The sequence below is a fragment of the Rutidosis leptorrhynchoides genome, chromosome 10 (assembly GCF_046630445.1).
Source record: "Rutidosis leptorrhynchoides isolate AG116_Rl617_1_P2 chromosome 10, CSIRO_AGI_Rlap_v1, whole genome shotgun sequence".
NCBI lineage: Eukaryota > Viridiplantae > Streptophyta > Magnoliopsida > Asterales > Asteraceae > Rutidosis > Rutidosis leptorrhynchoides.
The window spans coordinates 150984802-151000259 of record NC_092342.1 but is presented as its reverse complement, the minus strand read 5'-3'; the positions used below and the strand labels follow the sequence as shown (position 1 = coordinate 151000259).

Here is a 15458-nt window from a genome sequence, read left to right as displayed (position 1 = left end):
GCGCCCGCATACCTTTCCCAGGTAGGCTTAGGAAGGAAAAACAAGAAGCGCAATTCGCTAAGTATTGGGATATTATTAAGAATTTTCATTTGAATGTACGTCTAGTAGATGCTTTAGTAGAAATGCCAAACTGTGCTAAAATTTTCAAAGAACTGCTTTCAAATAAAGAGAGATTAAGAGAGATAGTTAGCTTGCCGTTAAGTGAAGAATGATCGTTAGTGTTACAACATGGAATTTCCCCTAAGTTAGGAGATACAGGAAGATTTACGGTACCTTGCTACCTGCAAGATGTCCAAATTAGCAATGCGTTAGCAGACTTAGGAGCCAGTGTAAACCTAATGCCCTATTCGTTATTCAAAAAGCTTGGATTAAATGACTTAAGACCAACCAGAATGACTATCCAACTCGCGGACAGATCAGTTAAAATTCCTCGGGGAATAGCTGAGGATGTCCTAGTTAGAGTGGATAAGTTCGCGTTTCCCGTTGATTTCGTCATTATGGATATTGAGGAAACCACGAAGGTCCCACTCATTCTTGGCAGACCATTCCTGAATACTGCCAAGGCTATATTTGATGTTCATGAGAAATCATTAAAGTTAAGGGTTGAAGGAGAAGAAATCACATTCAATGTTGATCGCCTCATGAACCATCCTAAGGAAGAAGATGTGAATCTCTCTGATTCTTTTCAAGAACTCGTCAACGAATACCTGGAAGAGACTATGGCTATATGTAGTCAAGATCAAAATTTCTAAGGACCTATTCTTTACACCTCCTGAAGGAAATCTCGACAACCATTCAGCCATGAACCTTAGTCAACACATATCTCCCCTCTCTGAAAGTAACTTGCTTGGCAATACTATTCAAATAGCACCGCTAGAAAAAGGCATTCCTTTACCTATATTAAGGAGAAGACCGAATGAAGAAACAGATTTCATTCCGGTATATCAGGAACCCCAGTCAAGGGAAGACCGTGAGGAATTTCCCGAACCTACCTTCAAAACTAAAGAAGATGTTTCTGAAGAGGAAGCATTAAGAAGGACAATTTCCAGAAATGAAGAACAGATAGCATCAGTGACCGCTACTAAAGAATCAGAATTCCAGGAGAAGTATGACTTGTTAGACCGAAAGGAGGTAGCTAGGATGAAGCCATCTATCGAGGAGCCTCCGGAATTAGAGTTAAAGAAGTTACCCGACAATCTGGAGTACGCATTCTTAGAAGGAGAATCGCAACTCCCTATGATCATATCGAAAGACCTCATGCCACAAGAGAAGGCAAAATTGATTCAAGTTTTGAAATCACATAAGAAGATAATTGCTTGGAAGATCTCCGACATCAAAGGGATCAGCCCCAACTATTGCACCCACAAGATCTTCATGGAAGATGATTTCAAACCTTCAGTTCAGAGGCAAAGAAGGGTTAACCCTATGATTCAAGAAGTCGTCAAGAAAGAAGTAATCAAACTTCTGGATATCGGTCTGATCTATCTCATCTCTGATTCACCATGGGTCAGTCCTGTTCAAGTGGTACCCAAAAAGGGAGGGACGACCGTAATTCAAAATGAGAATAATGAGCTTATTCCAACTCGGAAAGTCACCGGTTGGAGGGTTTTCATAGATTATCGTAAACTAAACAATGCAACCCAGAAGGATCATTTTCCATTACCTTTCATCGATCAAATGTTGGAACGTCTATCAGGAAATGAATACTACTGTTTCCTTGACAGTTTTTACGGCTACTTTCTAATTCCCCTCGATCCAAAGGACCAAGAGAAAACAACCTTTACCTATCCTTATGGAACATTTGCGTATCGACGTATGCCCTTTGGGTTATGCAATGCACCAGCTACATTCCAGCGATGCATGGTAGCAATATTCCAAGACATGATTGAGCGTTGTATGGAAGTCTTCATGGACAACTTCTCAGTCTTTGGTAGTACCTTTGATTCATGCCTTTCAAACCTTGACAAGATGCTCACCAGGTGCGAAGAGTCGAATTTAGTTCTGAATTGGGAAAAATGTCACTTCATGGTAAAAGAAGGGATAGTTTTAGGACATAAGATCTCAAATGCAGGAATAGAAGTTGATAAGGCTAATATTGAGACCATTACTAAACTTCCAGAACCTACCACTGTAAGAGCGGTAAGGAGTTTCCTAGGACACGCCGGTTTTTACCGATGCTTCATTAATGATTTTTCAAAGGTCACACGACCTCTCACTCATCTCCTAGGGAAGGAAGTCCCGTTTGTCTTCGATGAAGAATGTCGAAAAGCATTCAACTATCTGAAAGAACAGCTAACACATGCGCCCATCATGATAGCTCCTGATTGGAGTCTACCCTTTAAGATCATGTGTGATGCGAGTGATTTTGCAGTTGGATCTGTGCTTGGACAACGGGTAAATAAACACTTTCATCCAATCTATTACGCAAGCAAAACCTTAACCAGAGCTCAAGAGAATTACACTACCACGGAGAAGGAGCTGCTAGCCATAGTGTTCGCCTTCGACAAATTCCGTTCCTATCTCATTCTGTCTAAGACTACAGTCTATATAGATCATTCAGCCCTCAAATATCTATTCACTAAGCAAGAAGCGAAACCAAGACTCCTACGATGGATCTTACTCCTTCAGGAATTCGATATTGAGATTAAAGATAAGAAAGGAGCAGAGAACGTCACAGTAGACCATCTTATTCGTTTAGAGAACCAAGTGATGGAAAAACTTGCTAAACAAGATATCAAAGATAAATTTCCAGAAGAACAACTTATGAGTTTAGGACAAACTCACATAGGATCACAATTTACTGACACTCCTTGGTATGCCGACATGGCCAACTACCTAGTTGCCGGAGTAGTACAAAAGAGAATGAGTACCTCCCAAAGAAGGAAGTTCTTCAGGGATGCCAAGTATTACTAATGGGAAGATCCTCACCTGTTTAGAATTTTCCCTGATCAGATAATCAGGAGGTGCGTAGATGAAAAGCAAGCAGCAGGGATTCTTCACCAATGTCACCATGGACCAACTGGAGGTCATCATGGAGCAAATTTAACCGCGAGAAAAGTCTACGAATCAGGATTCTATTGGCCGTCTATATTTCGAGATGCGCAAGATCTTGTAAAGCGTTGCAACGCATGCCAAAGGCAAGGTATTATCTCCATGAAGAACGAGATGCCTCGGACTAATATCCAATCTTGCGAAATCTTCGATATATGGGGATTAGACTTCATGGGCCCATTCCCAAAGTCTAACGGGAAAGAATATGTCCTCATAGCAGTAGATTACGTCTCCAGATGGGTCGAAGCTCAAGCATTTCCGACTAATGATGCCAAAGTCGTCACAAATTTCCTGAAGAGACTCTTCTGCAGATTTGGAGCTCCCCGTGCGATAATAAGTGATAGAGGCACACACTTCTGTAATACTCAAATTATGAAGGTGATGCAACAATACGGATTTACCCACAAAATGTCCACTGCCTATCATCCGTAGACCAACGGACAAGCAGAGGTCACAAATAGAGCACTCAAAAGAATCTTAGAACGAACTGTCAGCCATCATGGAAATAAATGGGCTAAGAAACTATATGATGCTCTGTGGGCATTCCGGACTGCCTACAAGAATCCTCTAGGAACTACACCCTACCACATGATCTATTGAAAAGCTTGTCACCTTCCGCTGGAACTTGAATATAAAGCTCTCTGGGCGCTGAAGACCTTCAACCTCGATCCCTCAGTTACCGGAAGACATAGGAAAATGCAAATGAACGAACTCGCCGAATTGAGAGACCAAGCATATGAAACGTCATACATCTACAAGGAACGAACAAAGCTTACGCATGATGCAAAATTGATCCCTACAAAGTTTTCCCCTGGAGATAAAGTTCTTCTCTTCAATTCTCGGTTCAAGAAGTTCGCGGGAAAATTTAGATCAAGATGGAGTGGCCCATACAAAGTTGTACACGCTTTTCCACACGGAGCCATAGAATTGGAAGGACCTACTGGTAACTTCAAAGTTAATGACCACCGGTTGAAAGCTTATCTAGAAGACCACGATAAGGAGGAGCACCTCTTCTCCTTTGATCCATTCTGAAGATCTGACAAGGAAAAGTCGAGCTATAACGACTTGATAAACAAAGCGCTCTTGGAAGGCACCCCTTACTTATCCTTTTTATTAATTATTTATTTTTATTTCAATTATTTTCAGTCTTAAGATATTATTTGTGTACTAACAACTAAGCGCCATACTTGCACTTAGTACTTACAAGTTTGTTGAATGTGTTCAGGCGAAATGCCAAGTTCAGGAGCTTCAACTTACATTACAGTTCGCAGGAGGAGGACTCCTAGAGTTTACTCTCCCGGAAGCAGTGCTGATCAGAACAGGCCATCAACAGGGCAACTAGGCCCAAGGCGATTGATATTGGAGAGCGTTGAGGAGGATATCGGCACAGCACCGCCAGCTCCTCTCGTTCAACGATCTAGACGTTTAGCCAGGAGACCGGCCGAGCACACACAATTGCCAGATACGCATGAGCCAAAGATAGTGATACATTACAGAGCCACTTTGAGTAACCCTGATGTTGCATGGGCTGTGACGATCGCTCCAAATCCATATGGATGAACACGTCATTCATCGATTTCATTGCGAGGTATTTGACCTCTATATGATACGTTTTGTAAACATTGCATTCTTTTGAAAAGGCACACCATAAATGAATATTTAAATCAAAGGTTTTCGACAGTTGATGATTTCTACATATAGACAATCACCGTAAATAATAGTTTACAGTAGTACTTCCGTTGACAATGCAGTCAAAATAAGATACATGGTGATGATTTGGTGAATGCAATGTTTCCTTGAAAAATATGTCATGTAAGACTCCATGCACATAGTTTGTCTAACATATAAGCAAACAGCGGAAGACTTATAGGGAACCTGAGAATAAACATGCTAACAAGTGTCAACACAAAAGTTGGTGAGTTCATAGTTTTAATGTTTTGCATAATCTGTACATAAAGGTGGATCACAAGATTTCAGTTGTTTCATCCAGAAATGTTTATCAAAATATTCTACAAGATTGATCACCCTGGTAACTAAGCTTTAACGTTATAATAAGTACCCCTGTTTTAACATACATGCAACCAACATGTACAGTACACGCAAACCAACGTGTACTAAACTCAAATAGCATACGTCTGTTTTATAGTTCAGGCTAGGGTTTCTATACCTGGAATAGACGGGGATGTCAAGCCCTATAGATCCATATACTACTACTCGCGCCCACCAGTTCTTATAACTGGCAGTTACTAGTTACCAAAGCTAAGGGATTTTCGGTTCAAACTCGGTATAGAATTTAGTATGTACTTGTGTCCATTGCGTTTAAAATAAAGTGCATGTATTCTCAGCCCAAAAATATAGATTGTAAAAGCAATTAAAAAGGTAGCAAATGAAACTCACCTTAGCAGCATATAAAGTCGTTCACCAAAATGTGACCAAAACTCGAATTACCAAATAACCGTAGATCTCAACCTAGAGAACATATGTTGGTCAATAAATGTCTATCAAGCTAGGTCATAGTGTATCACAATCCTAATGCTCGAGATCGACATACAAAAGTTATCCAAAGTCGTTTTAAAAAGTTAATTTTGACAATAGTTCAACAAAACGAGACGTGCCTTATATAAGGATTCATTTACTCGGCTGGTAATATTCAAAAATCCAATTTATCAATATTACAAACAAGTTGTTTAAATATTAATTGTAGATTCAAAAGCAATTCCAATTAACGTCAATCATAATTCAATTGACCATATCTTTTAATTCGTTCATCGAAATTACGCGATTTCTAAATGAAAAGTTATTGATTTTTCGCCAGCTTTCAAAAGCATGCATATCATAAACCTTTTATCAGTAATATATGTATTTAATTCGTGATTCATTATAAATTGTTTAACGACAAAAATTAGCATACAAGCATGCATAAATATATTTACTCGAGCACTAGACATGGATACACAATTAATATATAAAAGATATGATATGAATGCTCACGTATCAATATTGTGATTCAATATTGCAGGGAAGTACGTAGACGCAACAGAGATGATAAACACTAGGTTTAACTTACCAATAATACCCACGTACATTACCCATAATCTCCATAGCTATACCCCATAATTTCCTTAGCTCTATTCCGCTTGAAAACCCATTTTGAAAGTGACACGCTCATAACTTCGTCGTAGTATTTTATGTATAATACTAATAATAATAATAATACTCCTAACCCTCAGATTAATAATAATATTAATCTTAATAATAATAATAATAGTAGTAATAATAATAATAATAATAATAATAATAATAATAATAATAATAATAATAATAATAATAATAATAATAATAATAATAATAATAATAATATATAGAGAACATAGAGATAGATTGATGAAATGAAAAATAATTCGGCAGCAAACCTCGAGTTTTATACATCCTAACCTGTCCCCACCCACCATGCGATCGCATGGTTTATGTGAGGGGATGACATGCGATCGCATGGCTCCCATTTCCAGCTCATAATCCTTTGTCTCATTGTTTATCGACATGTTTTTATATTATAAATATAATATATTTAATTTATATAATTAATTATATATTATATTAAATTCACATGCATAGTTGATTTGTAATTTTTGTTCCGATGACTCGTACGTTGTCACTCGACTTATGTCCCGGTTCCGATTTCTCGAATACATTTTCGTACGCTTAGAAAACTAGTACTTTTCGTTACGCGACGTGTACCTTTATTAAAAATTAAACTTAATCATTGATAAAATATGTCACTCGAAGTGTAGCTTTAACCAATTAAGTGTTTTGGTTATTTGCTTCTATAAATCATCGTCTCGTAGTATATACATATACATATATACATTTTCATTTTTTTTACTGTAGCAAATAGTGATTTTCGAAAACACTGTAGCGTTTCGGGTACTGTAGCAATTCAAAAATACTGTAGCAAATTAGTGTTTTACTGGTTCATCTTAAACGTTTTAGTTAACTTATCTAAATATCAATTAAATCAATAATAGAATGTTACTATCGTTTACTAAATAACTTGAAATCATATATATATATATATATATATATATATATATATATATATATATATATATATATATATATATATATATATATATATATATATATATATATATATATATATATATGCACATTAAGTTATATATATATTGTTCGTGAATCTTCGAGAACAGTCAAAGAATAATTGATTACATGAATATAGTTCCAAAACTTTTAGACTCAGCATTTCAGACTTTGCTTATCGTGTTGAAAACATTAAATTATTTAAAGATAAAGTTTAAATTTGGTTAAAAATTTCCGGGTCGTCACATGGGCGCTACTCAGAGATCAGTAGAGACTCTACAAAGCTCTGAGAGCATACCTCAAGCACGAGGGGATGCCACGCAGTACTCTTGGCCCGTCTTCATTTAGGCTACTGCGCCGTGTTCAGTCGACACGACAAGCTATGCCCAGGCTTTCCACACCGGACTCAGTTCACTCAGTTGCCTCAGCTGTTATGCCTGCACATGTTACTCCTACTCCCATCACACCGCCTGCTCCAGTCGCCGAGCTAGTTCTAGTCACTGAGTTACCAGAGGGTTGTCACCTAGTCACTATTCCCATTTTAGTGGAGCTACCAACGGCCTAGGCATTTGAGATCACTGGGAGCATACCTGACGAGGAGACTTTCCCTGACTTATCCCTCCCGGAGATGCCGTCAGACTTACGTCTGGATTCATTACTAGGCCCTGAGTTGGATATAGGGCAACCTCTCGAGTACTTGCCGAACCTAGAGGATGATGATGTAGTGACCCGAACTTTTCCATGTTTATATATATATATATTAAATGAAATTGTTATTTACATGATTAAGTGTTTCCAACATGTTAAGCAATCAAACTTGTTAAGACTTGATTAATTGAAATAGGTTTCATATAGACAATTGACCACCCAAGTTGACCGGTGATTCACGAACGTTAAAACTTGTAAAAACTATACGATGACATATATATGGTTATATATATAGTTAACATGATTTTATTATAAGTATGTATCTCATTAGGTATTTTAACAATGAGTTATATACATAAAAATGAGACTATTAATTTAAGAAGCTCGAAAACGATATATATAACGATTATCGTTATAACAACGTCTTACTAGGTACATATGAATCATATTAAGATATTGATACACTTGGTTAATTATGTTAAATTATAAGTAAATATATTATTAAGTGTATTAACAATGAAATACATATGTAAAAATAAGACTACTAACTTAATGATTTCGAAATGAGACATATATGTAACGATTATCGTTGTAACGACATTTAACTGTATATATATCATACTAAGATATATTATATATCATAATATCATGATAATATAACAATTTAACATCTCATTTGTTATAATAAACAATGGGTTAACAATATTCAACAAGATCGTTAACCTAAAGGTTTCAAAACAACATTTACATGTAACGACTAACGATGACTTAACGACTCAGTTAAAATGTATATACATGTAGTGTTTTAATATGTATTCATACACTTTTGAAAGACTTCAAGACACTTATCAAAATACTTCTACTTAACAAAAATGCTTACAATTACATCCTCGTTCAGTTTCATCAACAATTCTACTCGTATGCACCCGTGTTCGTACTCGTACAATACACAGCTTTTAGATGTATGTACTATTAGTATATACACTCCAATGATCAGCTCTTAGCAGCCCATGTGAGTCACCTAACACATGTGGGAACCATCATTTGGCAACTAGCATGAAATATCTCATAAAATTACAAAAATATGAGTAATCATTCATGACTTATTTACATGAAAACAAAATTACATATCCTTTATATCTAATCCATACACCAATGACCAAAAACACCTACAAACACTTTCATTCTTCAATTTTCTTCATCTAATTGATCTCTCTCAAGTTCTATCTTCAAGTTCTAAGTGTTCTTCATAAATTCCAAAAGTTCTAGTTTCATAAAATCAAGAATACTTCCAAGAATTGCAAGTTTACTTCCAAGTTTTCTAAATCCATTCCAAGTAATCATCCAAGATCAAGAAACCTTTGTTACTTATAGTAGGTTATCTTTCTAATACAAGGTAATAATCATATTCAAACTTTAATTCAATTTCTATAACTATAACAATCTTATTTCGAGTGGAAATCTTACTTGAAATTGTTTTCGTGTCATGATTCTGCTTCAAGAACTTTCAAGCCATCCAAGGATCCTTTGAAGCTAGATCTATTTTTCTCATTTCCAGTAGGTTTATCCAAGGAACTTGAGGTAGTAATGATGTTCATAACATCATTCGATTCATACATATAAAGCTATCTTATTCGAAGGTTTAAACTTGTAATCACTAGAACATAGTTTAGTTAATTCTAAACTTGTTCGCAAATAAAAGTTAATCCTTCTAACTTGACTTTTAAAATCAACTAAACACATGTTCTATATCTATGTGATTTTCTAACTTAATGATTTAAAACCTGGAAACACGAAAAACACCGTAAAACCGGATTTACGCCGTCGTAGTAACACCGCGGGCTGTTTTGGGTTAGTTAATTAATAACTATGATAAACTTTGATTTAAAAGTTGTTATTCTGGGAAAATGATTTTTATTATGAACATGAAACTATATCCAAAAATTATGGTTAAACTCAAAGTGGAAGTATGTTTTCTAAAATGGTCATCTAGACGTCGTTCTTTCGACTGAAATGACTACCTTTACAAAAATGACTTATAACTTATTTTTCCATCTATAAACCTATACTTTTTCTGTTTAGATTCATAAAATAGAGTTCAATATGAAACCATAGCAATTTGATTCACTCAAAACGGATTTAAAATGAAGAAGTTATGGGTAAAACAAGATTGGATAATTTTTCTCATTTTAGCTACGTGAAAATTGGTAACAAATCTATTCCAACCATAACTTAATCAACTTGTATTTTATATTATGTAATCTTGAGATACCATAGACACGTATACAATGTTTCTACCTATCATGTCGACACATCTATATATATTTCGGAACAACCATAGACACTCTATATGTGAATGTTGGAGTTAGCTATACAGGGTTGAGGTTGATTCCAAAATATATATAGTTTGAGTTGTGATCAATATTGAGATACGTATACACTGGGTCGTGGATTGATTCAAGATAATATTTATCGATTTATTTCTGTACATCTAACTGTGGACAACTAGTTGTAGGTTACTAACGAGGACAGCTGACTTAATAAACTTAAAACATCAAAATATATTAAAAGTGTTGTAAATATATTTTGAACATACTTTGATATAAATGTATATATTGTTATAGGTTCGTGAATCAACCAGTGGCCAAGTCTTACTTCTCGACGAAGTAAAAATCTGCGAAAGTGAGTTATAGTCCCACTTTTAAAATCTAATATTTTTGGGATGAGAATACATGCAGGTTTTATAAATGATTTACAAAATAGACACAAGTACGTGAAACTACATTCTATGGTTGAATTATCGAAATCGAATATGCCCCTTTTTATTAAGTCTGGTAATCTAAGAATTAGGGAACATACACTCTAATTGACGCGAATCCTAAAGATAGATCTTTTGGGCCTAACAAACCCCATCCAAAGTACCGGATGCTTTAGTACTTCGTAATTTATATCATATCCGAAGGGTGTCCCGGAATGATGGGGATATTCTTATATATGCATCTTGTTAATGTCGGTTACCAGGTGTTCACCATATGAATGATTTTTATCTCTATGTATGGGATGTGTATTGAAATATGAAATCTTGTGGTCTATTGTTATGATTTGATATATATAGGTTAAACCTATAACTCACCAACATTTTTGTTGACGTTTAAAGCATGTTTATTCTCAGGTGAATACTAAGAGCTTCCGCTGTTGCATACTAAAATAAGGACAAGTTTTGGAGTCCATGTTTGTATGATATTGTGTAAAAACTGCATTCAAGAAACTGATTTCGATGTAACATATTTGTATTGTAAACCATTATGTAATGGTCGTGTGTAAACAGGATATTTTAGATTATCCTTATTTGATAATCTATGTAAAGCTTTTTGAACCTTTATTTATGAAATAAAGGTTATGGTTTGCTTTAAAAATGAATGCAGTCTTTGAAAACGTCTCATATAGAGGTTAAAACCTCGCAACGAAATCAATTAATATGGAACGTTTTTAATCAATAAGAACGGGACATTTCAGTTGGTATCCGAGCGTTGGTCTTAGAGAACCAGAAAATTTGCATTAGTGTGTCTTATCGAGTTTGTTAGGATGTATTAGTGAGTCTGGACTTCAACCGTGTTTTCTTTAAAAATGATTGCTTAACATTTTTGTTGGAAACTATATATTATTAACATGTATATATTATGTGATATATTAATCTCTTAACATGTTTGATATTGTGTGATAGATGTCTACCTCTAGCACAAATCCCATTGACTCACCTAATAATAACGAAGAGTCGAATATATATTGGACTGATTCACAAGTTCCCGAAGAAGAACCGGAAGAAGAATCAGAACCGGAAGAAGAATCAGAACCGGAAGAGGAGGAACCGGAGGAAGAAATAGAACCGGTGGGGGAAATAATAAAACGGTTAAGTAAAAGAAAATCCTCAACCAACCGACCAAGGTTAATTATGGTCAATGGTGTTTCCGCCAAGGAAGCAAAATATTGGGAGGATTACCAATTCTCCGATGAATCGGATTCCGACGAGAATTCCGATGATGTTATAGAAATTACCCCAAATGAATTTAAAAAGGCAAAAGAAAATATAAGGAAAATGGCATAAAAATAGAGAAATCTAATTCCAACCCCGATGAACTTTATATGTATCGTCAACCCCCGAAGTCTTTAAGTTGTAACAATGACCCGGGAACCTCTAAACCACCAGGTTTTTCTAAACCAATGTGGAAAACGACGGCTCATATTTGGGGAACATCATATATCCCAAGAAACTTGGCAAAACGAACCAAAACCGAAGAAGAAGAAACGAGCGAGTCGGAATAAGATAGTTGTATTCGTGTGGTGCAATATATGTAATATAGTGTGCTTATGCTTTATGATATATGTAAAAATTGCTTGTATTAGTAAGTATTTTTTTATGAATCTAACTCTTGTCTATTTTACAGTATAAAAACATAAAATGGATAGACAACCCAATATTTTAAGAGACCTACCCGGAGACATGATTGATGAAATCTTGTCTAGAGTCGGTCAAAATTCTTCGGCACAACTATTTAAGGCGAGATCAGTTTGTAAGACATTCGAAGAACGTTCCAAGAATGCCTTGGTTTATAAAAGGCTTTCGTTCGAAAGATGGGGGATATCACATTGGGAAATCCATAAGTTACGATGTGTTTACTTTGACGCATATATTGCGGGGAACCCAAATGCTATTTTACGCAATGGGTTAAGAAATTATTTTGACTCAATATATCCGAATATTGGACTTCGTGATTTAGAAAAAGCGGCTAACATGCAACATAAAGAAGCATGTTATGCTTACGGATTAGTAATGTTCGCTTCTCACCAAAGTGAGAACAAGAACATCGGGCTACAACTATTAAACAAAACATTCCCAAAAGTGACGGAGTCGGTAATTGGGGTAAGAAATGAGGTTTTTAGATTGTTACGGGACTGTTGGACATTACGTAACCCTCGTCCCTTTGACGACGTTACAACACGCTGTCTTATCAACGGCCATAACGGTTATGTTCCACAAGACCAAGGATGGGAAGTAGTCCTAGTAAAACCAGAATGCATGACTTGTTTCTGGACGTATGAATTACGTGTCTTTATTGCCTTTGCTGAACGACTTGTGTACTAGCTAGAATTTTCTTCACAACCATCTTGTATCAAATTTATTATGTGCTATATTTCATGCTATATGTAAAATAAGCGGTATTGTAAGTTTGTAAAATATTGTGTAAAAGTTTGAACGCGAAATATTATTATAATCAGTTTTTCATATAGAATTGTAGTAGTTGAATTGTATATTAGCTACTAAGTATGAACTTAACGGGTAGGTACTACCCGAATTTAAACTTATAAAATGCTAATATGAAGAAAAAGCTTTTATAAATGAGTTCATATTATGCTACGAAATACTATTAACTACTCTTAATATTCTGTATGATTAACTTGTTCCATTTGACTATTTTGAAGGAAATGGCACCGACTACTCGACACACCGTGAATATGAATGAAGAGGAATTCCGTACTTTTCTAGCTTCAAACATAACCGCAGTACAGGCTGCGCTACATACCAACAATAACCTTGGATCTAGCAGTACAGGAAATCGTGTAGGATGCACCTACAAAGAATTCACTGCCTGCAACTTTGGAATTTGATGGAACCGAAGGACCGATCGGATTGAAACAGTGGACCGAGAAGGTCGAATCGGTGTTTGCCATAAGTAAGTGTACTGAAGAGGACAAAGTGAAGTACGCTATGCATACCTTTACAGGTTCTGCGTTAACATGGTGGAATACCTATCTAGAGCAAGTGGGACAAGATGATGCGTACGCACTACCGTGGTCAGCATTCAAGCACTTGATGAACGAGAAGTACCGTCCCAGAACCGAGGTCAATAAGCTCAAGACAGAACTTAGAGGGTTACGAACCCAAGGATTTGATTTTACCACGTACGAAAGACGATTCACAGAATTGTGCCTATTGTGTCCGGGAGCGTTCGAAGATGAGGAAGAGGAGATCGACGCGTTTGTGAAAGGATTACCGGAAAGAATCCAAGAAGATATAAGTTCACATGAGCCCGCCTCCATACAACAGGCATGTAGAATGGCTCACAAACTAGTGAACCAGATTGAGGAAAGAATTAAAGAACAGACGGCTGAAGAGGCCAATGTGAAGCAAGTCAAAAGAAAGTGGGAGGAAAACGGTGATAAGAATCACCAATACAACAACAACAGCAATTACAATAATAATCGCAATAATTATCCCAATAATCGCAACATCAATCGCAACTACAACAAACGGCCCAATAACAACAACAACAACAACAACAACAACAGCAACTACAACAATCATCCCAACAACAATAACAACCGCAACAACAACAACAACAACAATCAGAAGCAGCTATGCCAAAGGTGTGAAAAGTATCACTCGGGGTTCTGCACCAAATTTTGCAACAAGTGTAAAGGAAATGGTCATAGCGCGGCGAAGTGTGAGGTCTACGGACCAGGGGTTAACAGAACGAAAGGAACAAATGGTGTCAGAATGAGTAATGGCGGAGCAAGTAGTGTCGGAGCAAGTTATGAAAATGTAGTTTGTTATAAATGTGGAAAACCGGGCCACATTATTAGAAATTGCCCGAACCAGGAGAACACGAATGGACAAGGCCGCGGAAGAGTTTTCAATATTAATGCGGCAGAGGCACAGGAAGACCCGGAGCTTGTTACGGGTACGTTTCTTATTGACAATAAATCTGCTTACGTTTTATTTGATTCGGGTGCGGATAGAAGCTATATGAGTAGAGATTTTTGTGCTAAATTAAGTTGTCCATTGACGCCTTTGGATAGTAAATTTTTACTCGAATTAGCAAATGGTAAATTAATTTCAGCAGATAATATATGTCGAAATCGAGAAATTAAACTGGTTAGCGAAACATTTAAGATTGATTTGATACCAGTAGAGTTAGGGAGTTTTGATGTGATAATCGGTATGGACTGGTTGAAAGAAGTGAAAGCAGAGATCGTTTGTTACAAAAATGCAATTCGCATTATACGAGAAAAAGAAAAACCCTTAATGGTGTACGGAGAAAAGGGCAACACGAAGCTACATCTTATTAGTAATTTGAAGGCACAAAAACTAATAAGAAAAGGTTGCTATGCTGTTCTAGCACACGTCGAGAAAGTACAAACCGAAGAAAAGAGCATCAATGATGTTCCCGTAGCAAAAGAATTTCCCGACGTATTTCCGAAAGAATTACCGGGACTACCTCCACATCGATCTGTTGAATTTCAAATAGATCTTGTACTAGGAGCTGCACCAATAGCTCGTGCTCCTTAAAGACTCGCACCCAGCGAGATGAAAGAACTGCAAAGCCAACTGCAAGAACTATTAGAACGTGGTTTCATTCGACCAAGCACATCACCATGGGGAGCTCCTGTTTTGTTTCTCAAGAAGAAGGATGGTACATTTAGGTTGTGTATTGACTACAGAGAGTTGAACAAACTTACCATCAAAAACCGTTATCCACTGCAAAGAATTGACGACTTATTTGATTAACTACAAGGCTCGTCAGTTTATTCGAAGATCGATTTACGTTCTGGATATCATCAAATGTGAGTAAAGGAGAATGATATTCCAAAAACTGCTTTTA

General features: G+C 36.3%; 1 protein-coding gene across 1 annotated transcript in view; it reads left to right on the top strand.

The window, feature by feature from the left end:
• The window catches only part of LOC139870680 (uncharacterized), a 32456-nt gene extending 24742 nt beyond the window's left edge, over positions 1–7714 (top strand). Inside the window, exon 3 of the mRNA XM_071858461.1 lies at positions 7454–7714. Within this exon, the coding sequence (XP_071714562.1) occupies positions 7454–7714 (261 nt within the window). The remainder of the gene's footprint in view (positions 1–7453) is intronic.
• Positions 7715–15458: the final 7744 nt, after the last annotated feature.